Consider the following 27,734-nt stretch of genomic DNA (forward strand, 5'->3'; position numbering starts at 1 on the left):
TGCAGGAAAAACACCTTTGTTACTTTATTTGGCTTTATTCGGTATTAGAGAAGCACAAGGTCACTGACACGTGAACTGCTTATAGCAGACAGGCCTGACGTGCTTTTACATGGGCATTTCCCGGGGCCGCGTGACATATTGCCACCACAGCGGGGGCAGGTGCCCTTCCTTACGAGCTGGAGGCAAAGCTTCAGTTTTTGGACCATCTGGTGGAGTTTCTTCCTCCAACTGCTTAATCTGTAAGACAAGAGATAAAATAGCTTCAGCACATTAACACACATCCCCATAACGTGGCTTTCCATGCCCAGGCAGTGAGCAAAACCAGCCCCCATTTGAGTGACAGGCAGGATTCATGTTTCCCAACATCCACTTCCACTCACTCAGTAATCATTGTAGGCTCATACTCCCTAATTAAGAAGGAATTTCTAGGGGGAAGAAGTGACTTAGAAGAGAAAGTTTACTTAAAAGGTCATTATTTCCACGTAACGCATGTCCACTATTGCTACATTAAACAGGCTGAGTTCTCCTGCTGCTTTGGAAGCTGCCAGATACCTACAGATACCTGTCTGGAACAACTTCACCTGCAGTCCATAGATCTCTCTTCCCACACACCACCAAGAGACCCTCACACGCTTTCAGCACACGTTTCTTGAAGCAGCACAAGTGCTGGCTGCCCCTGTGCTAATTCTGGAGTGCCTCACTCCATAAAATCCAACTGTTTCAATACAAATTACTCAAAGAACTGTAAGAACATTCACTTTTTTCCAACTGACTCTTTAAGTTTAGGATGGCCAGAAATTAGTCTCAATTCCCAGCTGATGAGCAATGTGTGATGGCCAAGGTGCAATCAGAACATGTCAGAGCTCCACAGCAGCAGCAGAAGAGTTTTCTGGTTGTTAATCTCCTCTCATTCCACCTTGGAGTTTTGGCTTTGTTTTTTCCTTTTTTTAAAAAAAAACACTACAAAGGCCGTCACTAACTCAAACACAACTGCAGGTCCAGCTTTAATTTCAAATTCCCTTCACAGCCTTTCAGAAGCTGCAACTCCCAGATCTCTGTGTAAGTATTTTAGGTCAGGTCAGTGTTTCACATTGACAAAGGTTCTTGTACAGCAGAGCCACTGCAGTGGGCATTCAGTAATTTTTCCAGGAACATCTTTGTGCCACACAAAATGCCTGTGTGCTAAAAAGACTTTGGATAGAGAAAGCACTGACCTCTTTTTCCCAGCTTTCCCGCTGCAGCTTCTTCCATTGCTCTCGTTTGGCAAAGTAATCGGGATACATCGCCTTCTCAGAAGGATGCCAGAAATCCAAGGCCCATTCAGGAACCTGTTACAGAGAAATAAAATTTTATATATTATTTTATATATGGAATCTCATCTAGTACACACATATAGAAGGAAATGGAATCACTGAAGCCAGTATTTCTTCCTGGGTTTTTATCCATTTTGAAGTACTATATAAAGACACCCTTTAAAAGGTCCTGATTCCTTAAGTCTCAAGGTGCATGGCAGAGGTCAGGACTGGTAAGACATCACAGCACCCCAAAATAGGTCCCAGGTCATCTCAGTTCTCAAAATAATTCCTTCCAGTGGAAGAGAAGATCTCATTTCCTTCCTTTTCCCAAAGGCAACAGCTTTGAGAGATCCTCCTCTACAACTACTGATTTACTTTACTTGAGAAAGACACAACATTACAGCTCATTTCTGCCTGTCTACACCGACTAAACCCCAAGCAGTTTCTTAGGCCTTTAAAATCTCCATAATGGTCTGACCTCTAAGACATTCACACAATGAAAAAAATCAAAATTTAAAATTCTGTAGCAGTGTATCACTACATGTTTACATCATTGATTAAGAAAAAGCAAACCCAAAATCCCATCAAAGCCCAAGCTCTTTGAAGAAGAAAATCAGAAGTTGCTCCAGTACCATCATTTTTATAGTGACATTTACACTTTCAGTTTCCTGCTGTGATTCCCGTCACTGAGTAAACCTCTGAGTGAACAGAAACAGCAGAGCTGCTATCGTGAAAAAATATCCACACACACCAAACTACAATTAAAACCACCAAACAGCCCAAGATCCGAAAATTACATTTTGTAGCAGCACCCACAATGAAGTCACTGATATAACCAGCTAAATCCTTGTGGTGCCATTTTGTTAACAGTTTTAGCTGAGCAAACAGGGCAAAGAAAAGAGAGTATAATCTAGTTTTCATTTCTGTATGAAAAGTAATCTTGACCCTCTATTGCTCAACAGGCCTTTTTCTGTCCAGATTCTTTCTCACTCTCAATTACTGCTAAGGCCCTTAACCTTGGCATAAGTGTAAGTCCTTCTCTTCCCTTTTCACTCATATGTTTCTTCTGCCTCTGATAAATCTACATCATATTTTTCCTTTCACGTGGCTTTTTATCTATAAAGATCTGATGAAATCCAATTTTGTGCCAGCACTTTTTTCAAATTCAGGTTGGTATTAACTTCTTGTATTGCATTAAAAAGCTGATGCCAAGAAAGCAAAAGCTGTGTTTTTACCTATGAAACCTGTTTCTTTGCTCTGAGATAGAATATCTAGATGGTCAAAGCCTGTGGAAGTGCTTCAGAGCCTAAAAATAAGGGTTCTATTTTCAGGCACAGCTCCTGTCACACAGCGGCGCACAAACCCACATCTCACACTGCAGCGTATCCAGGGAAATGATTAACTGGTACCATTACTGAAAATGCCGGAAGAATTTGGGTGGGACTGAGTGAAGGGAGGTCCCCGAGCAGCCAAGGTGTCCCCCTGCCCGGGGCAGAGAAACCAGGGCTGTTCCCAGGCACAGCTTCCTCCGCCTGTTCCCTCCCACAGCCCCCCTCCAGCCCTTTCCCTGGGCCTGTTCCCTGGGCCTGCCTGACCCACCGCGGGGCACATCCCACTGGGCAAAAGGGCAAGATGATTATGCCAGAAAAAAACCCAAAACCCAAACCAAACCGAACACAACCAGCGGTGTTCGGACAGATGAACAAATTCCACCTTGAAGGATCAGCAGAGCGGGGCAGCCGAGCCGAGCTGCGGCCCGGTGGCTGCTCCCTTACAGTACTTACAGCGGAGCAGAGCACGCAGTTCAGCCCCACAGCCCCTCACCTTGTAGCACTCGTATCTCTCGTAGGCGGTGCCCCCGGGCGAGTCCGCGAAGATGTAGGGCTGCGGGTGCTGGTTGGCCCAGAACTCCTCCTCGCCTGCCCTCAGCAGCTCGGTGGCTTTCACCATGTCCTTCACATCCTTGTTCTTATCGAAGCGCTCCCTTAGGAGGACGGCGAAGTAGCGGTACTTGTCCCTGCGGGCAGAGGTCACACACAGTGCGGAGGAAAACACCCCCATCCCGGGCCCAGCCGGGCGCGGAGCTGCGCGGCCCCGCTCCGACAGGGAGCGGACGGACCCCCCGCGCCCGCCGCGCTCACCGGTGGATGCACCAGGACTCGAGGTGTCGCAGGGACTTCTTATACAGGCGCAGCACCTTTTGCTGGTGTGTCAGGTACGCGGCCATGGCGGCCCAGCCCTCTGCGCCGGGCCCTGCGCGCGGGGCATGCCGGGAGCCGCGGGAGCGCCCCCGGGACCGCCGCGAGCCGCGGGAGCGCCCCCGGGACCGCCATGAGCCGCACCGCCTTCATCGGTGAGGGAGGGTCCGTCCCCGCGTCCCCAGCGCAGACACTCCGCTCCTCGCCCGGGGCCGAACTGAGGGGCCGCCGCTCCGTGAGGGTCCGCGTGCAGCGGGTGGGGGTTTGGGATGCGCTGTGCTAGGGCTCGTCCCTGCCCCTCATCCAGGGCTAGTCCCCTCCCGCCCCGGCCTCTCATCCAGGGCTCGTTCCCCGTGGTGGCCCTGGCCAGGCTGCCGCGGCCGTGCAGCCCCGAGCGGCGCCTGGGCCGGTCTGTCCGTGCTTGGGCCGGTCTGTCCGTGCTTGGGCCGGTCTGTCCGTGCTTGGGCCGGTCTGTCCGTGCTTGGGCCGGTCTGTCCGTGCCTGGGCCGGTCTGTGCTTGGGCCGGTCTGTCCGTGCCGGGTCCGGGCTATGCCGTGCCGGGTCCGGGCTGTGCCGTGCCGGGTCCGGGCTGTGCCGTGCCGGGTCCGGGCTGTGCCGTGCCGGGACCGGGCTGTGCCGTGCCGGGGCCGGGCTATGCCGTGCCGGGGCCGGTCTGGCCGTGCCGGGGCCGGGCTATGCCATGCCTGGGCCGGTCTGGACATGCCTGGGCCGGTCTGGCCGTGCCGGGGCCGGGCTGTGCCGTGCCGGGGCCGGGCTGTGCCGTGCCGGGGCCGGTCTGGCCGTGCGCGGGCCGGTCTGGCCGTGCCGGGGCCGGTCTGGCCGTGCCCGGGCACTGCGGCTGCTGCTCTCCCAGCCCGGGGAGTTCGGCCGCCCCTGCCCTGCCCCGCCTTGGCGCGGCAGTCGCGGTTGTTCGGGTTGTATGGAACGGGCTTGGATGAAAAGGTTAGTAGGAAATTCAACAGGAAGCGTGTAAATAACTTCAAATGGTTGGTTAATATTGAAGTTCTACGTGTGGCTAAGCATCCTAACACCTCCTCGAAAAATGTCCCTCCCCACTGGAATCCTCGCTGGGATCCCCGGCTCTGCCAGCTCAGGGGCGGCTGTTCTGGAGCCGCTGCTTTGGGCCTTGGCCCCGGGGCTGCCGCGCTGGGAACGCCGTGAGAGCCGAATAAAGGAGGGCTGGGCTGGGGCAGCTCCAGCCGGTCCCGGCATTCCAGGGATCCGGTCGGTGTCCCGTCGCTGTCCTGTCAGTGCTCCCGGGAGGGATGGCCCCGGGATGGCAGCAGGAGAGAGAGCAGGCGGCTGCTGGGAGGCATCCTGCGGCTCCTGCCCTGCCTGTGTAAAGGATGTATGGGAGATGCTGCATTTTTAATTTCTCTTACTGGTTGTTTGCATAAATTTGTATTTTCAGATTTGTTTGCAATAAACAGTACATGCTTATGTGCTCTGGTGATTATGAGGGTGTGCCCAATATAGAAGTCTGGAGTTGCACAGAGGCCAAAATAAAATTTTTCTGTCACTTCTAGTAAGGAGTGAGTGCTCAAATTATACAAGTAAACTTATGCTTAACCTTTGTATGGCCTATCAATGAGCTGGTCAGGAGCAACCAAGATTTCCATTGTTTTCTCTAGTTGACTAATGCTCAGAGTAAAATGTAGAGTGACTAAAACTTCTAATTTCTGACTTTGTTTTTCCCCAGATATTGGGATTAACTTGACAGATCCGATGTTCAGAGGAATCTACAGGGGAACACAAAAACATCAAGGTGATTTTTTTTTTTGTACCTGCTGAAAGGCAGGAATTCTCTTGCTAAATTCTCGTTCTCATGTCAGAACATGAGGTTAGAGTTTCTTTTCTTCTCCTCAAGAACTGGATGCTTATTTACTAGGGCTTGAAGAAGAAAGTGTGACAAAATAAGTTAGATGTCCTAAGCAAAATACATTCTCTTAATTGCTGCTAAGCTGTCACGCAAGTAACTCTGCATCTGGAGTGAAATAGACAGTTTCTGATCTGTTTATGTTAGAATTGCATGGGAAAACTGATGTGAGAATTATGAACAGTAGCCTCTCAAGTATTGCATTGCTGAATCATAATTACTAATTATAATGTGGGTTTTTTGCTCTCATGGCCTTTCAATGTAGATGTAAAAAAGAGTCTGTGGAAAAAGTTCCATTAACTTACTGTATTTAAATTGTATCTTCAGTTGTTGCATTTTGTTACTGTCTTCTAAAGATTAATCAAATATGATTTAAAGATTTAATGGTTGGAATTCTGACTGCACGAAAGTTGAAAAGTAGTTAAGTTTTGTAAAACCTTGGGTTCAACTTACGACATTTGTATGAACTTTTGCAGATGACCTTCTGGATGTGATAGAGAGAGCAGTCAAAGTTGGCATGAAAAAGGTAATTTCATAAATAAAAGTGCTTTAATATTTGAAAATGCTTTCTAGTATTTGGTTTTTTAGTGCTCTCCTAGCAAAGCAAATGTTTCTGGGACTTGCAAAGGAAAACGCAGTGACTTCCTTCAACAGCACAAAACAAAAGTGTTCTCTGCAGAGCATTGTCCTTCCTCTGCACAGATTATTTAAGTGGTATCATAGGTGGTGTGTATGTAGAATTTATTTTGTACAGTTGCAACAGAAAGCTGTTCATCTCTGAGCTGCTGCAATCAACTGGGACATTATTTTCCATGTAACTTGCATTATGAGCAGCCAACCATTCCTTTCTTCTGGTGTCATGTGCGACCCTTAGAGGGTCAGTCCCACGAGGAGTGGCTGAGGGAGCTGGGTGTGTTTAGCCGGGAGGGAAGGAGTTTCAGGAGGGACCTCATCGCTCTCCACAGCAACCTGACAGGAGTTGTGGACAGGTGGGGATTGGCCTCTTCTTCCAGGCAACAAGTGACAGGACAAAAGAAATGACCTAAAGATGCACGAGGGGAGGTTCACGTTGGACATCAGGAAGAATTTCTTCACAGAAAGGGTTGTTAAACATTGGGATGGGCTGCCCAGGGAAGCAGTGGAGTTACTGTCCCTAGAGGTGTTCAAGAAATTACTGGATGTGGCACTCAGTGCTGTGGTTTAATTGACCAGGTGGGGATTGGACCAAGGTTGGATTTGATGACTTTGGAGGTCTTTTCCAACCTTAATGATTCTGTGATTCTGAATCAACAGTTACTGCTGCAGACCAAAGCTCACAAACTCTTCTGATTGAGATCCTTCAGATGTTTCTGTTTGTGAATGAAATTGGTAACTGCAAAAGAGGTGGGAGTGTCCATAAGCTCTTAGAGTTGAGACATCTGGATGTCTGCTAGTAAATACTGGCTTGCATGTCTTAAACCAGCATCATTAGGAGAGGGTTTGTAACTCTTAACTTGAAATTAGTGTTTTAAGTTACTCTTTTAGTCCAGCCTGCCCATCCCTCTCTCTCTAAACTAATTGTTGACAAAAATGTGAATTAACATAGAATGCAATGCATACTATCAGAAACGGTTCTGTTGCACTAGTCAGGCTGATGGATTAGAAATTAAGAAATAAAGACTCCTCTAGAAGAGGAACGAGCATCTTGAGAGTTTGTTGAAAAACTCACCTGAAAAGAGTGGGAAATGAACTAGGAGACAAAAAAAGAAAACTCCAGTGATGGAGCAGTTACCCCACTGCAGCAAACACAGAATCAAGGTCACTTTTATATGTGCTGTGTAAGTGCTATTTAATCTTTTTACCACTCACTGAAAATAAGTGGCAGTTTTCCTGCTGATTTACAGTAATATTTTGTGAAGTTTTGCCCTGTGCTGTACATGCACTGAACCATTTTCAGCCTAACATTTCTCTGGGGTACTGTTGGGATGTGTCCCTCTGTCATGGAGTGCTGCAGGGATGTCCAGCTTGGTGCTCCCTGAGTCTTCTGTACAGCATTTGTAGGGATAAGAGTTGTCTAAAAGCAACGTAGTCATGATTTAGGGCAAGTGGTCGTTCAAAAGATCACTTTAAGCAGCAATTCTGGTGCAATAACTTTGAGGTTAAGGTAAAAATAAAAAATCAGATCTGGAAATTCTTAAAATTGTAATCTCAACTCTGGTACAGACTCGTTTTTTGACATAACTGCTTATTTCCTCATGTTTGGGACTCTTTATTTTCACCACCTGAAAGACAGGAAGAATGTTTCTGAGTAGCATTTCTTAAATGCAAATACAGTTTCTTGAGTTATTATCTAATGAAATTCCTACAAATGTAAGTATTTTATTCATTTATTGGTTTGAATGCTTAGCATAGAAGATACACTAGGTATAAAATCTCTTTTTTTTCCTAAACCAAGTATTGACTAGCACCTGAGGGCTGCTGAGGTTTGTTACTGATTTATGAAATCTTGTTATATATATTAGTAATTGTCTCCTGATGTTCTCTGTCAAGATTCTTCATGTATCTGAGTGTTTTCTTAAACATTCTGTTTGATGTTCAAAGAACATACACACTGACAGTAGTTTTCTTCTTTCAAGTTTTTGATTACAGGTGGGAGTCTAGAAGATAGTAAAGAGGCGTTGCAGCTGGCACAGACAAATGGTACTTTCACTTTTAACTTACGTTGTTGTCAGTCAAAAATCAACCTGCTTTTCTCTCAGAATTAAGAGTAGAAAAGGATCTGTCTCAGAGGTGTTTCCAGAATCTCATATTAAAGTGAGAAATTAACCTTTCAGAATGGGATGAATGCATCGTGTATGAGTTTGTGTTGCTCTTTAGATCCCTCATGTTGGAAGGAATCATTCTTCCCTGCAATCTCTATTTCTAGATAAAAATAGAAATGAAAGGTAATTTCTGGAATAAAAAAATTGATACAAGTCTCTGTTCTAGAAATAAGCTAGAATGCTTCTATGATGTGACATAAATAGGGTTTGTTGGCTTTTTGTTTGTTTTTTACTTCCCAATCAGTCATGGTCAGCTTGATCAAGAGAGGTATTTTTATGGTTCTCCTAGCTTGTCCTTCTTTTCTGTGGAAAGGAATATGTCTCTTTTTCTCTTTAGGCAAATTTCATTCCACTAATTACTTAAATATGTATTAGAACTAAAGCACATGTTAAAGGTGTTTTTTACTTACTAGCAGAAACATTAAATAATTTCAGTTTGAATGAACCTGAGGAGGTAATTTGGTCCAACCCAGTCCCTCTTGCCACTTCCGTCAAAGCAGGACTGGCTTTATTGTTAGGGCAAGTTGATCAGGGCCTTAGCTGGTTTTTCCTTTCCCCCATGCTTTTCCATTCTCCATAAAAGCACTTAGCAAAAATATTAGTTTTGGCAAGGTGATCTAGATTAGATCCTTGGGAAATCAGGCAGATGTGACTTGGGAAATTCTCTAACGGTTTATGTAGTGGCACGTGGGGGAAATCATGTGCCCTCTGCAGGTCTTGGAGCTGGGATAACCAGCACTTTGAACAAGGTGTGTTTCTGAATTATCTCAAGAGGTCTCTTCCAGCCTCAACAACTGTATGATTTATTGGGGGCTGCTCCACCACAGCAGTTGCAGTTTTGGAGTACAGTAAGGAATGTGTACTGAAGAGAGAGAGACACACACACCACCCCCACTGGAGATACTGTCTGACATTTTTAAAGCAGAAAATACCTGTCTCATAGTTATTATCAAGATAAAGATGTTCAAAGGGACTTTTCTGTTAGAAGAGTGAGCAATAAAAAAACCTTCTCCAGATGCAGATATTGTCTATACTTTAGATAAGTTTCTTTTTTTTTTCTCCTTAAAATCTCCTAATATTCTCTTGCTTCAGACATGTTTTACAGTACAGTTGGCTGTCATCCTACCCGCTGTGGAGAATTTGAGCAGAGTAGCCCTGAACAATATTTATCTGAATTAAAAAATCTAATTGAAAAGAATAAGACAAAGGTGGTAGCAGTTGGAGAATGTGGCCTAGGTAAGTGTTCTCTTAGCATTTCAGTATTTATTTTTTTCTAGATATATACTAAAAAATCCTAAAATACTGAATGGGTTTTTTGTTCTTTCTGTTCATAGATTTTGATAGATTAGAATTTTGCCCAAAGGACACTCAACTCAAGTAAGAAACTTTTGATGATTATGAATTGACTTGTAGCAATTTACAGGAGTGTTTTCTATCTTGCACATAACATTTTGCCAGGTACAGACTGTACAATTTGCAGGATTGGGTCAGAGTTTTTTTGGCAGGAATGGGATTTTAAAGAAATATGCTTACATTTAAGTAGTGCTTTGTGCTAAAGTTTGCTGCCTCCCTGGTCTTGACTTAGCATGGCTCTTCCTGTAAAACTGAGGAGAAATTGTGGATTTCTGGGTGTAACAGAAGTTCATTCTGGCTAATGGTTAAGAACTCTTCAGAGAGTTACAGGAAAAATCACAACTGTGGCATGCAAAAGAATTAGGTTGTTGAATGAAGGGTGTGGGGAAGGGAACAACAGAACTGTCAAAAAGGTTAGGTCAGTAGTGGGGGTCAAATGAGCTTTAGTAAGGGAAGTGTTAGCTGGGAGCAGGTAATTGAGAGCCAATGATAAAGGTAATCCCAGGAGGTGGAGATATCTGTGTTTTGAAGGAACATACGTGGGATAGACACTGAATGGAAAGAAGACAGCACAGCCCCTAAAATCAAGCCTGTGTTCTTATATCCAGAACTTCTCTACAGAGGGAACTCACTGAAGGATACAGGTGGTAAATTCAAATAAGAGGAGAGATTAATGAATTGCACTTGCATGCTACTGTTCTGATTCGTCACTGGGGGGCAGTGGTTGGTTGTGATTTTTTCTAATTAGCAGGAGGTGAGTCAATTTCTTCATAATGCTACAGTGAAATACTCAGCAACAGGATGAGACTTTTTTTCCTGGTAGAGTTCAGTGTACAGGAAGTTCAGCAAAGCACACCTTGGAGTGTAACCTGATTGTTTTATGTGGCAAACTGAAACACTGATGGAGGAGGATCAGATTTCAAGATCCTCACTGCCTTGATGTTATTGGGAGAAAAATTATGTATCTCATTTCCATATCTAATGGACTGCAGCTGAAGACTTGTAGTGACTTCTAGCTGGGTGCACTGAAACTTGACTTTTGAGGAAAGAGGTGACAGGCTTGCTGCGGGAACTAAGCAAAGGGAGGTGGAATGTGAAGTGCATGCAGGCAGTACACTGGTTTTCAGCTGCTCAGGAGTCCAGGTGGAGCATCACAGGGATGGCTGGCAAGCAGCTGCAGAGTTCCCTCATGGAAGAGCAGTATGGCAGTTTCCCAGGGGGCAATATCAGAGCATGACCTCTGTTTTGATATTTAATCATTATTTTTCTAGTTAGTTATGCTGTGTATTCTTTTGGATAATTTTCACCTGTAAAAAATGAACATTATTTTCAATTCTTTTTCTTGGATATAAAAGATAATAAAGATGAGGCTCTAATAAAGATTAAATTCCTTTGTTGTAGTACTACAAAGAACTTTTTATTATCAGAATTTTTCTCCATTCTCAAAACTTTTTTAGAAGCAACATAGGATGTGCTGAATGACAGTCTGTGTGTCCAAATGAAAAGGTTGTTCCTTAAGCACTGGAACCAGTCAGGTTTAGTTTCCTACTGAATTATTTTGTTATCAGTCTGATCACCTTATGTCTGGTTTCTTCTTGCTTTTCCAGGATTTTTTTTTTAATTTTTATTATTATTTTTCTCTTTAGTAACTTCACCTTCCCTTTCTCTTTGATAGGCAAAGAAGCAACATGTGTTGGGCTTCAATGTTGCTAGGAATGGAAGCAGCTTGAGTTGTCTTTCAGTTTGTAGGTGCAGTGACCTTTGTGCTTTCAAGGCCAGTTTCCTTCTCAAAATTAGATTGAAATTGGCCCAGTAGGTGACTTAGGGGGCTTATTTGCAGCTCAGTCTCCAAACCTTTTTCCCATATGAAACAACTATTCTGTTAAAAAAAAAAAGCAAACACTAAAAATCAAGCAATTGTAGCTATTTAACCGCAAGAGCAATCATGAGTTGCAATTAATTTGTGTTTAGTCAAACGAGCTAAACTAAGCACAGTGTCTAGACAAAGAAGATTGAAAGTAGGTGTAATGCATTCTCATTTTCATGTCGGTTTTCAAGGTGACAGGTCATTTGTTTCACCTCTTTTATTTCAAAGATTTGCACTGATTAACAAGGAAGATAACACTGATTCATGAAATATAACCTGTAATACACAGAATACAGTGAAAACGGCACAAAATGAAATCACAAGTTGCATTTTTATTTATTCGTTTGGGGTTTTTTTAAGGAAAATGTAAATCAAACTAATAGTTTGCTGCCATTTTCTCTTGATTGATGTGACTTATGCACAGCACTATGTGGTCACTGGAGTTTGCCTTTGTAATGTGTGTGATAACTGGTGATGGGAATTCCCCAGTGTCCTGAACTGTTTTCAACAGCAACACCTAAAGAAATCCAGTATGTGCATAGAGCTACAGCCTGTTGGGATGGGCGCTGTTGTTCTGCCTTATCCAGATAATGTCACCTTTCAAATTACACACCTGCTGGCCTCCTGCCAGGCCTGAGCTCCTCTACTGTATTTCCTGAGCACTGGTGATTTGCATGCCTGGTGGCAGCAGAGACGTTGAATGGTACTGCTCACAGAGCAGAACTAGATGCGGATGACAAGCACAGGTTAGTTCAGTGCTAATTAGCTTCCTTTGGAAACTGCACTGGGGAACCTTGTTGCCTTCCCTCTGCCCACATTTTAAGGTCTCCTGGTAGGGTGGGGCCTCACTGCTCCTTCAAAGGCAACTGTGTGAGTAGAGGAATAAAAGGAAAGGATGCAGGCTCTTAAAGGAGGAGGGAAAACAGGTGAAGGCAATAGGTAGAATGAGGCAGAAGTGTGATGTCTGATACTGGTATTTGTTCCACCCCAAGCGAGGAAACGCTGCCCTTCATGGATTGTTACTTACAGGGCAGCAGCTCTGATGCAGGTTAGGCTGTTTCAGGCTTTAGAAATAGTGATCCCTCGCTCGCCCTCACTGCGTTCACAAATCCTTCCTGAAATAGTGGTCTCCGTGTCATCCCCGCTCTCCCATTCCTGATATTTCAAAACTTGGCGGAAAGAACAGTCAGTTCCGCTTTCATTAAAAATAAATGAATAAAACTGAACTCCAGCACCAGCATTACCCAAGAGCACACGCTCAGCATGTACACATACTGTGCACCTTGCAGTGCTGATGCTCTTGGCCACTCACCTGTCTGCCAGCACAGACACTGCTACAGCAGTAAACCACGGGAAAGGGTTTCTTTTTAATCCTTGCACAAGAAAGAGCTTTTGCATGGCAAATCCATTAATTCTGTCTTTAGTTCTGTAGGACAGAACCTGGAAGAAGCTCTTTTACTTGTCTTTATTTTCTCTTACACAGAGTTTCAGTTTAAAGGTGATTTTTATTTTACAGGTATTTTGAAAAACAGTTTGACTTGTCAGAGCAGATGCAACTACCCATGTTTCTCCACTGTAGAAACTCACATGCTGAATTTTTAGGTGGGTTTTGTTTGAGAATTTCATATTCAGAGCAAATTCTGAATATGAAAGTCTTTCACCTTTGTCTGTTATAAAGCTGTCTTACATTTTTATTTATTTTATTTCATAGACATAATGAGAAGAAACCGAGATAGATTTGTAGGAGGGGTGGTAAGTATGGACTTCAGTGTAGCATTCATTTTTACATGCATGTGTGTGAAAATTGTTGCCTAACATGCAATTTCTTGTTTGTCTTGGAATCTGTGTGGCCTTCCTGTTACATGACTTAAGTTATTATTAATTAGTAAGTTTTCCATTCCCTTTGATGCCGTGAATGATCCTTCCCCCCAAAAACAGGACTTCGAGCCACGTTAGTGTAGGGTAAGATAAAAAGTAAAGGTCCTTTAATAACACAGGGCCTACAGCCCACAGGAATACAGGATGACATGCATGTACCCCAGTTCTTGTTTCTATGGCTTTTATAATAAGATCCCTCCAAACATTGCTTTACACATTTCTCAGTCCAGCCCCGGTCCCACCCCTGTCCAACCCCCTGGAATTGGGTCTGGGGTCGTCAAGACCCTCTGTCTTCATCAACTCTTCTTCCTCGGGCACACAAAGGTCTCATGGAGTTCATCCAGTTCTGGCTTTTGGGTCACTCTGACCTATGTTTATGTTTCATTCTGTAGGCCTTCTGATATCCTTCAGCTCTTTACCTTGGAAAGGAGTCTCAACAAGATTAATTAACTAAAGGAATTTGAGCTCCCTGTTCTGGGACAGGGGTAGTGATAGAAAGGCATTAAACTTAAACTGTTAGAAATATTAACCCTCTAAAAATCTACAACTACTGTGCTCCTAAAATCTACAAAATGTGAAAATCAGAACAAAAACCCCTTTGGCATCACCTTCTAGTGTTTTTATTTTCATTGCTTATTTGACAGGATTTTTTGCAAGGTAAGAAGATAGGCTGAGAAAAAGCTGTGCAGCTGATGTGAGCAGTTTTTCTTGGCCTGTCAGAAGGACAGTTTAAGCACCTTATAATTGACATTGGCCTTTTCCCAATTCGTCAGTGTCTGTAACTGCAATGCATTCAGACCACAGATAATTTAGATGCATGTTCCCAGTGGAAGCCATAACCTCAAACATTTGCTGCTGATGTTAGACATCACTTTTAAATTAGATCCAGATGTAACTTTGGATTATGTCTTTAGATATTCAGATCATGTTTTCTAATTCAAAACAGGAATTTTAATTCAGTAACAGGAAAAGCTTTGGCTGAAGTGGTTAAGGAAGTCCAGCAGTGCTCTTTCAGGTTTCCATTCTGGCCAGGTTTTCCAGAAGTAATAAATGCTTGAATTATCCTATCCTAACATCAGACCACACCTCCTACAAGAATGTCTCAGTCCCCAGGTTTGCCCTTTGTTACCACAAACCCCTTGCCCATGCTCAGTACTTTGCATGTTCCACTCTTCTATAATGCTGTAAAGTCTCTCCTTCCTTCCTGCCTTTATTTTTTTTCTGCATGGCCTGTAACCAGGGGAGAAATGAGCAGGAATGCTCTGCAGCTGCCTGTCCCACTCACACCACGGGGAAGCAGAGCAGTCTCTGTTCTACTCAGGCTGGGAAGCTGCAGTCCCAGATACATTACACTGTTTGTAACTTGTGACCCTCCTTGTGATTTTCATCTTGATGCCCTGGAATGACCAAACAGTCTTGTTCCAGTGGACTTAACTCTGTGGAGAACAAAACACCGGCCCTGACAGTGCCCTGTAGGGAATAGTGAATAAAGAATGTAAAAACTCAGCATGGACAGGATGATTTCCTGAGCATGATCTCCCAGCTACAGAAGTTCATGGGCCAAAAGAGTATCACTGGATGGGCCTTTTCTACCCATATTTATCACTAATAAAGCTTGGTCACCACTTCTAGTGTAGTATTCAGGTGACTTCAGCCTGAACGTTGCCCAAATTCAGAATCAGCTGAGTCATATCCCATCTTTATGTTTGTACTGATGTGTAATGCATACTGTCAAAGGTATTTGTTGAACATAAAAACTAATACAAAGTTTTAAAATATTGGAATTTTAATAAAAGTACATTTCTATTTGAATATACCTGTTTATCCTTATTTATGTATGTCCTAGGTACATTCTTTTGATGGCACAAAGGAACAAGCAGCAGCTCTGATAGATTTGGATCTTTATATTGGAATAAATGGCTGGTAAGTTCTTTACAAGAAATGCAACTGCTTTAAAATGGCAGCTGTAGTGAACTCATTGCTTTCTTTTAAACAGTGAGGTCAAGTTTTCAAAGCTCACTAGACTCTTAATCATCTGACTGATATAGAATTGCTCTCATTTGTCTGTTAGCCAAAAAAGTTCTTACCTTGCAGCTCAGTGAGCTAATCTGGTGTTAGGCCCACTCTACTACCCTCAGGTCAATCCTTGTTTGTAAATAAATAGGTTGTTGATGTGGAGGAGCCCTTTTGAGGCGTCTTTAAAAATTACCCTGATTTTAAGCTGCCATGTCCAAGGCAGCAGTAACGCAAATGTAACCCGAGTGCTGCATCTCCTGGTTAGGCAGCCGGAGTTCTCAGCAGTCCCCTGGCCGGACGCCAGCCAGCACCGCCTGGGGAGGCACCAGGGCTGTCACCGGCCAGCACGGGCATCCAGGCAGGGGTTGTTCTGCAGCTTACTCACCTGAGATGGATTCTTCCAGTAACTCAAAATTTGCTATTTTTGGCAAAGTTTGAATTTACAGGCAGCATTGTTAAAAACCAAAGCAAATCTAATTCATTAACAGAATTATTTAGGAAGGTGCCTTTGCTACAGAACATTTCAAAAAGCAAAGTAATTACTTTTATACACTTATTTTCTTAACCCAACTGTTTATTTTCTAGTTCACTGAAAACAGAAGCCAACTTGGAAACACTGAAATCAATTCCCAGTGAACGCTTGATGATAGAGACTGGTAAGATTTTCTGTCTTGATCAGTTTATGACTCAATCGCTACTGGGCAATCAGATATGATGGTACAGCAAAGATAAGGCAGAATTAAGACCTCAGGACTTCCAAGTAGGAAAAGGACTGGCTGTTTCTCCACTTGGGAAATCAGTTTACAGGCTCCAGAAAACACTCCTTTTCAGCCCTCTGCTGGTAGGAATAAGCTGCTGTGTCAGTTCCTGACATTGCAGAGGAAGACGAAAAGGACAAATTGACAAGCCTGGATTTTTAAATGCATCAGAGTCCTGCTTGAATATCTTTTAAATAAATGTAAAAGCACAGGGCCATGGCAACGAGTCTGCCTCTGGAAGCAATAGCTGCATGTGGAAACAACTGCTCTTTAAATGGAATAAGTGGAAGAATGCTTGAATTCCCCTCAGCCCAACAAGCAGTCATTTTAATGGACTAACTAGGGATGCCACGTTTTCCTTTTTCATGTTCATTTCAATTATTAATAACTGGCAGTTATTTTAATTTCTGAATCTGAGAAAGGAAAACCACAAACTGCCTAAATCCTTAAGTTTATTTGCACAATCAGATCTGTTATATAGGAAGTGTCTGTGGAATGCATGCAGTGTATCTGGCTATCTTTATCATGTCAGAGAAAATTAGTGTTAGGTACTGTGTAGTATTGCTGATTTTTTCAAATGTATAATCCTAAAGGTAAAGGTATAAAAATCCAAGGATTGTGAAGATGCTGAATTACCCAAATCTCCTAAATTTCATTTTGAATTGGAAGTCACTGCTAGAAGATTGCAAGAACATTTGTCTGTAGAAGTAGTTGATGTAACTATCTCATGCTATCATCAAACAACTGCATACTCTTTTTTTCTTCAAATGAACTAGATGCACCTTGGTGTGGAGTGAAAAATACTCACGCTGGATCAAAATATATTAAAACTACATTTCCTACAAAAAAGAAGTGGGAAAAAGGGCACTGCTTGAAGGACAGAAATGAACCCTGCCATATAATGTAAGTGTCCTACTGTACTATTATTTAAAATACTTCAAATCTCACATAAAAAAATAGAAAAGAATCAGTTCACTAGTAATGTAGTAAATAGAAATTAATTCTAAATGTACTGAAACTTGTGCAAGGTTTTGCTTTATAGGCTGATACATTGTACAAGAGGTTAAACCCGGTAAAATCCCTTGACTTGAATATTCACTTCATTCAGTTGTTCATGTAATTTTAAAAACTGATCCAGCCGTGGGGCTCAAGGGACAGTCCCGAGAGGGGACCATGCTGAGGCATCAGCAGTGCCTGGGCCTCTGCTCCTGTCACAGGGCCTGTGGCATGAACTGTCACAACGTGAAATGTCACAACACAATTTGGTCAGCACCGTTTCTTCCCTCTACTGCTGTGCTTCAATGAAGACTTTGATCCTGTGAAGTTTAGGTATGACTGACAGCAGCCAACACACAGAGAGTGGCAAAAGAAAACTCCAGGGGCTTACAGATAAAGTAGAGAAATGCATTTTGTGCCTCCTTTTCACACTGTTCCTCACAGAGATGGGGACAGCAGGAAAATGAATCATTGTTTAGTGGAAATGTTTAGGTAAGTGCAGTAAATAGCACTGATAGGTGAAATGCCTGAATCTTCAGAATTCCCTGTTTCAATCCAGCTTTTGAAATACTGCACAGGGTAGTACTAAGGATCTAGGTATTCAACAAGGTCTCTAAAACAAGTTTATTTGAGAACTGAAAGGAATTCTGCTGCTTTTTGGGAGATGTGAAGATGGTGATGCTGGTGATGCTGAAAGCAGTTTAAGCTTACATGGTGACATCTCTTAGTGCCCAGATATATTTTGTGCAATTAGGTCCTAAGTGCAATACTCTTTGAAATCGATTTTATGTTTTAATTGTGAAGTGCACACATCAGCATGGAAGGGTCCTTTAGTATTTTAAGACTTTCTAGGGTCAGCCCATGATTTTGAAGTGAGGAAAGGGATCAACTGAAAAGTTTTCTCATCCCAAGCAGAGACCTCTACTGTTACTATTTTAGCAAGCCTGTGTGTTAACAACACCTCCACAGCTTTGTCTGCTGCCTCAGTTGTAGCTTACAGAGTATTTCAGAAACCCCAGAACTGGAAATGCACACTCTGTCCTAGATTGGTACACAAATGCTGTGGTTTGGCTTTTGCTTTCTTTTATAAAACCAGTTCTTGTTTGGTTGAACCTTATGTCGAAATTACCATCCCTTAAACATTTGTTATAAGCCCTACTACTTATAAATTAGTAACATGAGAACCTCTTACAGAAAAATGAAGAATGGTAACTGAGAATTGATATTTTGTGACTTCTCAAGTAGCATAATCTGGTGTGAGGGAAAGTTACTCAGGCCACAAAGTAAATTTAATGTTTAGGCTACATATACTGTCTAATACATCTTAGCTGGCTGGAGGAATTTTCCATTTGTCTTTATTTGCTGGTGCTGGACACCTTTCAATTTTGATGGTGATATTTCTGCTTCATATATATATTTTTAGAACTGCACTATTCCCCTTGGAAGCTATTTTTTAAAAATTTTAGCCACAAAAAGCTTTTTTTTTCTCCTTCAGCAGTTCCACATAATAGCATTACACTAACACATGGCATTCATTGCATGCAAGTGAGAAGAGATACTTAAAGCCCCACCATGAGCTTTCAAGGGTGACGTTCTTTGGCATTTGTTACTTACTCTTGTGTAGGCCCATCTCATCTCTAACAGCCCTTTAAATCAAAAAGCTGTTTGGCTAGTTCTACCTCTAGGAAAATATTTGCATTACAGTAGTAATTAAGAGCAACTTTTTCTATTCTGTCTTCCTTATCAAAAAGTTTAGCTATTGCATCAGTTTAGAGGCAAGATCCAGGAACCACCAAACCCCAACAAGCTTGAGGTTCTTACTCTTCAGTATGAAGTTCTGTTCTACTACTAGAACAATTAAAGTATGACACCTCTTAGGAATTGTACAGTATATTCCTTTTTTCAAGAATGATTGACACAAAATCAAGAAAATAAGTGCAGAGAAAAGGCTGTGGCGTGGTTAATAGTAACCATCCCATTTCTTTTGCCTCCCTTTCCTGGCTTGTATGAAGACCACGGGCCTTTTGAAATTGCTTATTTAGCATTTCCTGCAAATACCTGACCATTGCTCACAATTCAGCCAGAGAACAGGGAAGTAGGAGTAAGTTACTTTGGCAGCTCTGCCCTCTGATAAGGCTGGAATTGGAATTTAAACTTTGCCATAGACCAGTTTATTCATAGTGCAGCTTTAGCCTTGAAAGGCTAATGAGTTTTAGTCTGAAACATGAAGACCATTGATAAAGACACCCACAAAATGACACTTTCTTCGAAACAGAAAGCTGTTTAATTACCTCCAAACAAGAGTCAAAAGACCAAAGATGAATCTGTACCAGTGACCAACCAGCATTCAGTGTAAGGGAAATGGCAGTTAGTGACTTAAAAGTGAAGCTATTTGCATATCTGAGCACCCTGCCCTACTGTAGGTTTTTATTCCAGGTTAATCTTTGTGACTTGTACACACACAGGCAGCATTCTGAAGTACATTCAGTACTGGGTTTCAGTCTTCTAATATCAATCTTTCTTTTTTAGTCAAATACTGGAAATAATGGCGGCAGTAAGAGAAGATGACCCACTTGAGTTGGCCAATACTCTCTATAACAACACTATTAAAGTCTTCTTTCCAAGTATATAGTTGTTTTTCTTGTTTATTCATCATAGCTTCAGTAAATATATTGCAAAAAAAATCATCATACCTGCAAATCCTAATCAATGGAAGCCAATCTGTAGTGGTTTTTGGTTTTTTTATGGTACAAGATTAAAGCTGCTTTTGAAAAGGTGATCTGCATCTGTGCAGTTTCTCAGCCCTGTTCCCCTTTCGTCAAGATTCAGGATCACCTTCAAGGCCAGCCCAAGCCCGCAATTCCCGTTCACACCTGGATGCCTTACAGGATGAACACCAGGCCGCTGCATTCCCATGCTGAGCTCTCCAGGCCCCTGCTGGCAGTTCAGAAGGGTCCAACACATCCATGACATGCACTTCGCTCCTTCCCCAGAAAGCTCAGCAGTGTCATCTTTTGTTCCACATATGCAAATGCTGTAACATTAAGTCTACCAACCTAAATTTTTAATTGTTTTATTTTTTAAAAACAAACTCACTAGTTTTTTGCAATAAAGCTTTGCTAATACTGAATTTGTAAGTAAAGCTGCTTTGGCTCAGGCTTTCCATTTCCTATTTGACCCGCTGAACAGTCTGTTTTCACCAGTATTTTTCATTTGCATCCAGAAGACAGTGACCAGGGATTACTGGTATACAGTCTTTGGCACAGCATTATCACTACATCAATTAAAGAGTGTTTTTCCAATCATCTTAAAAATGTGAAAACATTTTATTCCATGTACAATAATGTACATAACTTTAAGGTGGTCATGAAAGAGACCAGCAAAAATTAGAGGTATATTTACAGTAGCACACACCACAGTAAACAACCACCATTCACAGACTCAACATTGAGATACTGCCGTTGTGCTTAAGTACAATAACTACAAAGTGATACTTTTATTCTGTTGAATTCAATCTTAAATACCTCATGGCTTAGTAAAGGACACCTTAATCACCAAGAGAGTCAGAATCAACATTAAGTCTCATTCAAGTGCTGTGCCATATGGTCGCCGTCTTCCTCATCACTATCAGAACTGTCATTATCTTCATTTAATTCATTTTCAGCATCAGCAGCTTCTTCTGCAACCCGTACAGGATTTTCATTTGGTGCTACAAACCCGTTGTTGTTAGAGATATTGGCATTTTCTTTGTCCTCAATATACACTTTCTGATGGCACATTGGGCACGTGTCCTGAATGTACAGCCACTTCCGAAGACAAAGTGCATGGAAGTAATGGTTGCACGGAGTGATGCGCGCGGAGGTGGTGAACTCGTGGTAGCAGATTGCACACACATCGTCTATTTCATGTAACCGACTGCCTTTCACCTCTGGAAGTGAGTTTATTTTCTTAACAGCAGTCCTGCGATTTATAAAAGTCTTCCAGCCGTTCTTTGCTTGCAAGTAGATGTTGAAATAAGCGTGTAGACACATCATACAAGCACGAATCTTGCTTCCCGATTCAAAAACCATTGTGTAAGCTCCATTTCCAAACATGATGACTCCAAATATAAACTCAATAATATTGCCAGTTGAGCGAACGTAATAGACATAATCATCAAGTTTTTCCCACAGCACATTATAGTAGCCATCAATCATAAACAATATATAAACAGTAATAGAAACTATTACTTTTAGGCAAAGCTCTACACAGAATGCTGTGACTGCAAAAAGCCAAGTATTTAGTGCATAGTGATGCCAGAGGATGTAACTGAGCAGAACTGGAAGGATGAAAAGGCAAGCAGAGACAAACAGTACAGGAAAGTGTCTGCGAAATGATGACACATGGGAGGCACTGAGAGACATCAGCACAGGGTCTGTCATTCCATGGATAAAATGCAGGACAGCGGTCAGCAAAAGGCACATATTTCGACTCAGGCGAACTAACCGTTCTTCTGGTTTCAGGCCACTTAAACCAGTCTGCAGAGCCAGAATGAAAAACAAGACAGGCGCTACAAACCCAAGCCTTTTGTCATCCTCATCCGTTGATCCAATGAAGGCCAGGATACCAAGTCCCAAATAATGGGCTATCGAGGAAATGACGGCACTCATGCCCAGCACAGTTAAAGTAGAGTCACACCCACTTATGATCAGGCTGCAAATCAGTTCCCAACAGTTATCCCACGATATCAAGAAGTACTTTTCTTCCATATTATTTTCAGCCATCTTTACGACATATGTTAATACCACAGCCTGTGCTGTAAGTCTTGTTAGCCAGAAGACACGCAGTACAGCTGGAAACCGAATCCTTTTCCATGTATCTTCCATCAGTAGCTGTAATCCATAAATACGATACATGTGCCTCACCAGCAGATAAACGTATCGTACCGAGTAATAAAACCACTTGATTTTTGTAACTAAAATGGCTGTGGTATTTAGTGTCAGAACTAGGCCTGAAATAAAAACTAGTACTTGCCGGACATTTAAAGGTAATTCAACAACCAAGCCAATTACAGGAATCAGTATATCCAGGATGATAAGCTGAGAGTATATGGACTGCATGTTTAGCAATGTAACATATCCAATTCCAAAGGTAAGCTGAAGGATGGAAAGTGCCATCCATAGCGAAGGTCCTTTATGTGGGAAGAGCTGAATTCCGAATGCGGCTGTGTAGGAGGCACTGTAGAAGTTGATGTGCAAAGCAGCGTAGTAATTCACCAGCACTGAGGTTGCAGCCAGCAGGAACGCCGAGGCGATCATATAGAACTTGAAAAGTGCTTGCTGTTGTAAGACCAGAACAACACTGGATACAAAGACACCTAAAATCAGATTGAAATAATTTAGTTCTCAGCAGAAATTCAGCAAGAGATTTTAACCTATTTAGCCTTTGGAGATACATATATTTAATGTATCACTCCCCTATTAGTCACTTGTAATTTTGCATTACCAATGTTGCCTTTTTCAGAGAACAGGCCAGAGGTCGAGTTAATCTCTGCATTTAACATCTGTGCACTACAGCTGTGATGCAAAGCCACTGCAAGCTCTGTCACAATTACTGTGAAGTTCATCTGCAGTTTCACACTAGAGCAGTGACAAACTCCCAGCTTTTCAGCCTTAGTCTTGAATTCTAAGGGTAGTTAAGCTGCAAAAACAACCAACCAACCAACCAAAGAAACCCCCAAACCCCAAACAAACAAAAAAACCCTAAAACCCAAGGAGATATGGCATCACCTTTATATGCAAAGTTAATAAAGAATAAATGAGCAAAATTCACTAAGTCCCCTGATTCACTTGAGCAAGGCACTCAACTACAGCTGTCCTAGCTGGAGTACTGAAGATAAGTGGCCAAAACAGTTTAGCTGAACCCTTTAGTGGGAAAATAGTGAAAAATTGCTGTAGTTTGCTGGGGGGAAGGCCCTCATCTTCCATTTCCCTTCGGTTTGCTTTCATTTCTGGTAAGGCATCCTGAAACGAAAGTTGCATGGGGGGAAGACCTTCCACAGTACAGAGCTTTGTACACAGAATCCAGAAGTGCCTCTCTGCCAATGCAAACTTGTCTGTCTTGTCAGAAGTCAGATTTAGACCTTGAAATTCCTGTTCCCTAATCTCTCCCACATACTGACCGTGAACACATCCTGACCATGACTGGGAAGTCTGTGCCTTCCTATGAGAAATCCTGTCAGAGAAACTCCAGTACCTGGGGGTTACATGTCCCTGCAAGCAAACTTATGTGGTGTAGCTTAGGGATTTCATCACTCTGTACGACACAGGTAAGGGCTCTGCCTTAAGAGGTGTTAAATAGCACTTATCACTAGATCACTTCCTTAAACATTTTCTGCTTCAGGAAACACTGCCTTTCTTTTGGATTTCTTTGCCAGCTTCCACTCTATGCAACACTTTCTCATCCAAAGCAGTTTGGAGATATTTCGATCTCTACAACTTAACATTTGATTGTAAGTTGCTTTCAATCTCTATACTAAAACTAATGAAATCACAAATAATCCTCTTTTTGCTGCAGGATAGCATCAGTGTTTTCTGACTACTACATTTTAGATGTAAATCCGCCATAATCAAGTGTTTAAAAATATTTTAAGCCATAGTATCTTGATGATGGGAATGAAAACTTTGCCAAGAAGCAGCATTTGATGCCACCAGTAGTGTGGCCACTGCTTTTATAAAGAGAAACAGTAACATACACCAACACCCAAACAACAAAAAAAATCCCCACAGGCTGGAGGCTTAAGAAGGGAGAGGGTCAACATTAATCAACAGCAAAAGGCAGACTACAAATAAAGTCATTAATACAAGTTAACAGGATTCCTTGCCAGCAGCACTGACTGATATAAAAACATTCTCCTTAACTAATCATTAACCTGGTAACCTTGTGAAGTGGACTGACATTTTGCAGACACCACCTTGTATGGTATCTCAGTTCCTCCAGGAAAAGTTGAGTATTGGTTCCATGCAGCACTTTTTTCAAAATAAGTTTGACAGTTTCATTGCCTTGTTATATTTAACCACCACAAACACCTTTGGGAAAGCCAACACTGCTGACAAGTTCATAGCCTTTGTCTTTTCTCAGAAGTCATGGAAAAAGCTCACATGCCTGTACAAGGTCATTATTTATGTAATTCTGATCATTTGAGCCAAAGGAGATGCATTTTGCACTGAGCAGAGTGCACTGAAACACGCCTTAACAAAACCTGTTTCTGTGCCTTGCAGTGGCAGTAACAGGCCTGTCTTTAGATACTACAGGTCATCTTAAACCACTGGTATTTCACGTGCAAGACAATAGAGAAGCTCAGTCTACCAGTTCCTCTGAAGAGGGACTAAAGCATTTCTCTGTTAACACTTGGGAAAAGTCAAGACTCCCACAAAGGAGCCTCACAAGACCGTAAGAGGCAACTCAGATCTCAGAAGGGAAGTGCACACTGCTCTCCCTCACCTGCACTTATGTCACTTAGTCCATCGTGACACAAGACTTGCCCTGCCCTGCAAAGTGTTCACCAAGCAGTAAATCTTTTCCTATTTTCCCTTTGCTAGGAAATGCTGCAGTTCCTCCTTTAATAATGTTTGCCTCATGTTTCTGCATATATTGCTGCTCATCTTCACTGCCCCTCTGTGTCACCCCACCACCAACTGTCCCAGTTTGGCCTCCAAACACAGCACTGAACCAAACCACACCTCGTGTACTTATGGCAGTATCTTTATGGCAGCCCACTACCTATGGTTGACTTTCAGTCACTTGCAGGGTGCTATTACCTTTACCCATGAGCATTTCAATCATATCAAAATGCCAAATTATTCTTCCCTAGCTCCAGTCATTCTATTTACTTCCACATCTTTCTACAGTGTATTTATAGTACTCCTCTCACAACTCTGTCCTGGCTGAGGAGGGGCTGCTGTCTGAGGGAAGTCACTCCTGCGGGTGCTGCTTCTGCTGCAATCAACATACTTAAACCCCTACAAAGATAGGAAAGGTAAACATTGTGTTGGGGACAAAGCAAGATTAATGAAAAAGACTAAAGAAAAACGCACTCCAGTTGTAGAATTTGGCTCTGTGGTCTATCTATGTACTTGGGCAGAAAATAAGCGATGGACGAATCAGACCAAGGAATCCTGCCACGCAGATCTCTATTATATTACCATTCCTGAAGAACTGTACTCCCAGAATATTTCAGAACTGCATCACATCACCCCCAAAAGCCATCAATTTCTCCAGAACTCCAATCTTAGTATCTGGAGGGCAAATTGTGCATTTATCCTGTGCTAAACAGTATTGTGGTACAGGAAAAATTTGGATCAGTATTTCAACACCTTCAAATGGTAACTAAAAGGAGAACTTTCCCACTATTTAAATACAGAACAATCCAAAATAACTATTTCAATTTCTTAACAGCAGCAAAACCCCAATGCTGCAATCTGTAAATTCATATGAGTTAAAAATAGATGCAAAAGCACTCTATTGTCTGAACCACATGGAAGGTCTTAATATCATCTTTAAGTAGTTACATTTTAATCTTTCTTCAATTTTGGACAGCCAAGAACCACAGACCACTTGTCTCAATTTACAAGGTACGTTTCTTTACATAAAGCATTCCCAAAGCTTTTTTGCAGAAGGCAAAAATTACTCACTTCTCCCAGCCCTTTCCCAAAAGGTGATCATATAAATGCAATCCCCAGAGGCGCCTTAATCTGTTAATCCCAGTATCACACACTTAAGAGAGATCATCAAATAACACATCCACCACTCTCATATATGTGGGTGGGATTAATTTCAAGGCACTTCCCACAGTGTCTGCACTATACAATGAAGGACTCCTAAAATTAAGTTGGCTGCACTGCAATTTAATTTTTTTAAAGGAATTATCAGTGGGAAGCTCTCTTAGCAATTCCATAAGCATGGAACAAAGGGTCAAGGAAATGGAGAGCAGGGAGGAAGAACCCCTGCTGCCCACCCCAGAGCTGTCCATGGCAGGTGAAGGAGGCAAGTCAGGGCCTTCCCACATGAGCAGCGACTGCCCTGAGACCCTTTACCAAAGTAGCAGCTTTGGTATAATAAACATTAACCCCCAAATAAAATGCTGTTTTGTTCCCTTCTCCTTTGCTCTCCTCTCACCTGCTGCCTTGCTATATCGGCTATCCTTCACTTCTTCCCCTCCGCCTCTTCCATGCCTCTTCTCTGCCTCCTGCCCCAACAGCCATACCACCTATTTCCTTCCTGTTTTTCTTCTACTATAAACGTCAAATAAAACATAAAATCAACCTGTATTCAGCCTTCAAAAAATAATGATAAAGCAAACGAGCCCAACCTGCTGTGTTATCCTTTCCTCCCTGCCTCAGGAGCAGCAGCTCCAAGATGTGACACCAGAGTGTCACAGCAGCTCACGGAGCGGAGTTCCCACCGAGCCGAGGCTACGTAAGAACCCAAGATAAGAAAACCGAAAACCGTATCACCCAGTTATTACACCAGTGATTTTCATCCTTCATCCCAGGGGAGGAAAAAAAGCCTAAAAATAACCACTGGCAAGTTTCAAGAGGCTTCTCTTTCCTTCGGGAACCAAATTCCCGGCATTTCTGAACTGCTGTTGCCAAAATAAGGATTTAACGCCGTATTTCAGGAAGACATCACACTATCCAAAGTGTTAAAAAAACCCAAAACCACGAGAAAACCCTATACCCACGAAGTCACGTGTTTTCCGCCGAGGAAGCCCTCGGAGGAGGGCTGTCCCAGCTCCGACCCCCGCCAGGTCCCGGGGTCGGGACGAGGTGAGGGAGCCGCGGGACGGGGATGGATGGGGTGGGGAAGCGGCCACGGAGCGGGGCAGGAGCGGGCGAGGTGAGGAGTCAGCCCGGGCGGCCGAGCAGGGGCTCGGGGGCGGCAGGAGGGGGTCAGGGGAGGCGAGGGCCGGGCCGAGGTTGAGGGAGCCAGGCCGGGGCTGAGCGGGGCCGGCGGGCCCGGCCCGTGTCCCTCGGCAGCGGCGGGAGAGAGAGAGGGAGGGAGGGAAGGAGGGAAGGTGTCTCACCCAGCAGCCGCAGCAGTGCGGCCAGCAGCGCGGCGCTCAGGGAGCCGGCGGGCAGCGGCGCCGAGTTGAAGATGGCGTCGATGAGGAACAGGCTCGGCACCCGCAGCGCGACCTCCAGTCCGGCCCGCAGCCGCGGGCCCAGCCGCAGCCGGGGCAGCCGCGGAGGGCCCGGCGACGCCATGCCCTGCGCGGCGGGGCAGGCGGGCCGCCTCTCCGCCGCCGGAGGAGCGGAGGGGGCGGGAGGAAGGGAGGGAAAGAGGGAGGGAGGGCGGCCGGAGCCGCTACCGCCCCGCGCCCGCCCGGGCCCCCCGCGCCGCCGCCGCCTCCATGTTCCTGCGCGCGCCGGGGGCGGGGCCGCGCATGCGGGATCCTGCAGGGTGAGAGAGTGGTGGGAGCGTCCCGGGCCTGGCCCTTGGCCAGGAACCTCCGCGGCAGGCGCACCGTGGCACCAAAGCCAGTCCAGGCCTTCATAGAAACATAGAATCGATTGGGTTGGAAAAGACCGCCGAGATCATCAAGCCCAACCCTTGGTCCAACTCCAGTCCTTTTACCAGATCATGGCACTCAGTGCCACGTCCAAATCCCAGTTTAAAAACCTCCAGGGATGGTGAA

General features: G+C 43.5%; 3 protein-coding genes across 8 annotated transcripts; 1 reads left to right on the forward strand and 2 right to left on the reverse strand.

Moving 5' to 3' along the window:
* Window positions 1-3,772, reverse strand: NDUFB9 (NADH:ubiquinone oxidoreductase subunit B9). The gene is given in 5 exon segments (XM_071553878.1): window positions 1-237; window positions 1,215-1,328; window positions 3,120-3,312; window positions 3,437-3,529; window positions 3,531-3,772. Coding segments are annotated over 5 exon segments (648 nt in total). The 5' UTR covers window positions 3,647-3,772; the 3' UTR covers window positions 1-105.
* Window positions 3,148-20,192, forward strand: TATDN1 (TatD DNase domain containing 1). Of its 6 annotated transcripts, none has more exons than XM_071553872.1 (12): window positions 3,148-3,648; window positions 5,214-5,279; window positions 5,867-5,916; window positions 8,006-8,069; window positions 9,284-9,427; window positions 9,526-9,568; window positions 12,928-13,013; window positions 13,123-13,163; window positions 15,136-15,212; window positions 15,891-15,961; window positions 16,840-16,966; window positions 19,883-20,192. In XM_071553872.1, exons 1-12 carry the CDS (start codon window positions 3,627-3,629, stop codon window positions 19,950-19,952), a joined length of 861 nt encoding a protein of 286 aa, XP_071409973.1. In that variant the 5' UTR covers window positions 3,148-3,626; the 3' UTR covers window positions 19,953-20,192. The 6 variants fall into 6 exon arrangements, with proteins under 6 accessions (XP_071409973.1, XP_071409972.1, XP_071409975.1 ...); XM_071553871.1 differs by lacking the exon at window positions 19,883-20,192 and adding an exon at window positions 19,589-19,836 and having other exon boundaries at window positions 3,554-3,648; XM_071553874.1 differs by lacking the exons at window positions 3,148-3,648; window positions 19,883-20,192 and adding exons at window positions 3,660-3,734; window positions 19,589-19,836.
* RNF139 (ring finger protein 139) lies at window positions 20,119-27,461 on the reverse strand. The gene is given in 3 exon segments (XM_071553870.1): window positions 20,119-20,637; window positions 20,639-22,415; window positions 27,123-27,461. Coding segments are annotated over 3 exon segments (1,989 nt in total). The 5' UTR covers window positions 27,304-27,461; the 3' UTR covers window positions 20,119-20,606.
* Between the last annotated feature and the right edge of the window lie 273 nt (window positions 27,462-27,734).

Source organism: Pithys albifrons, chromosome 4 (genome assembly GCF_047495875.1).
Source record: "Pithys albifrons albifrons isolate INPA30051 chromosome 4, PitAlb_v1, whole genome shotgun sequence".
In the NCBI taxonomy this organism is placed as follows: Eukaryota; Metazoa; Chordata; class Aves; order Passeriformes; family Thamnophilidae; genus Pithys; species Pithys albifrons.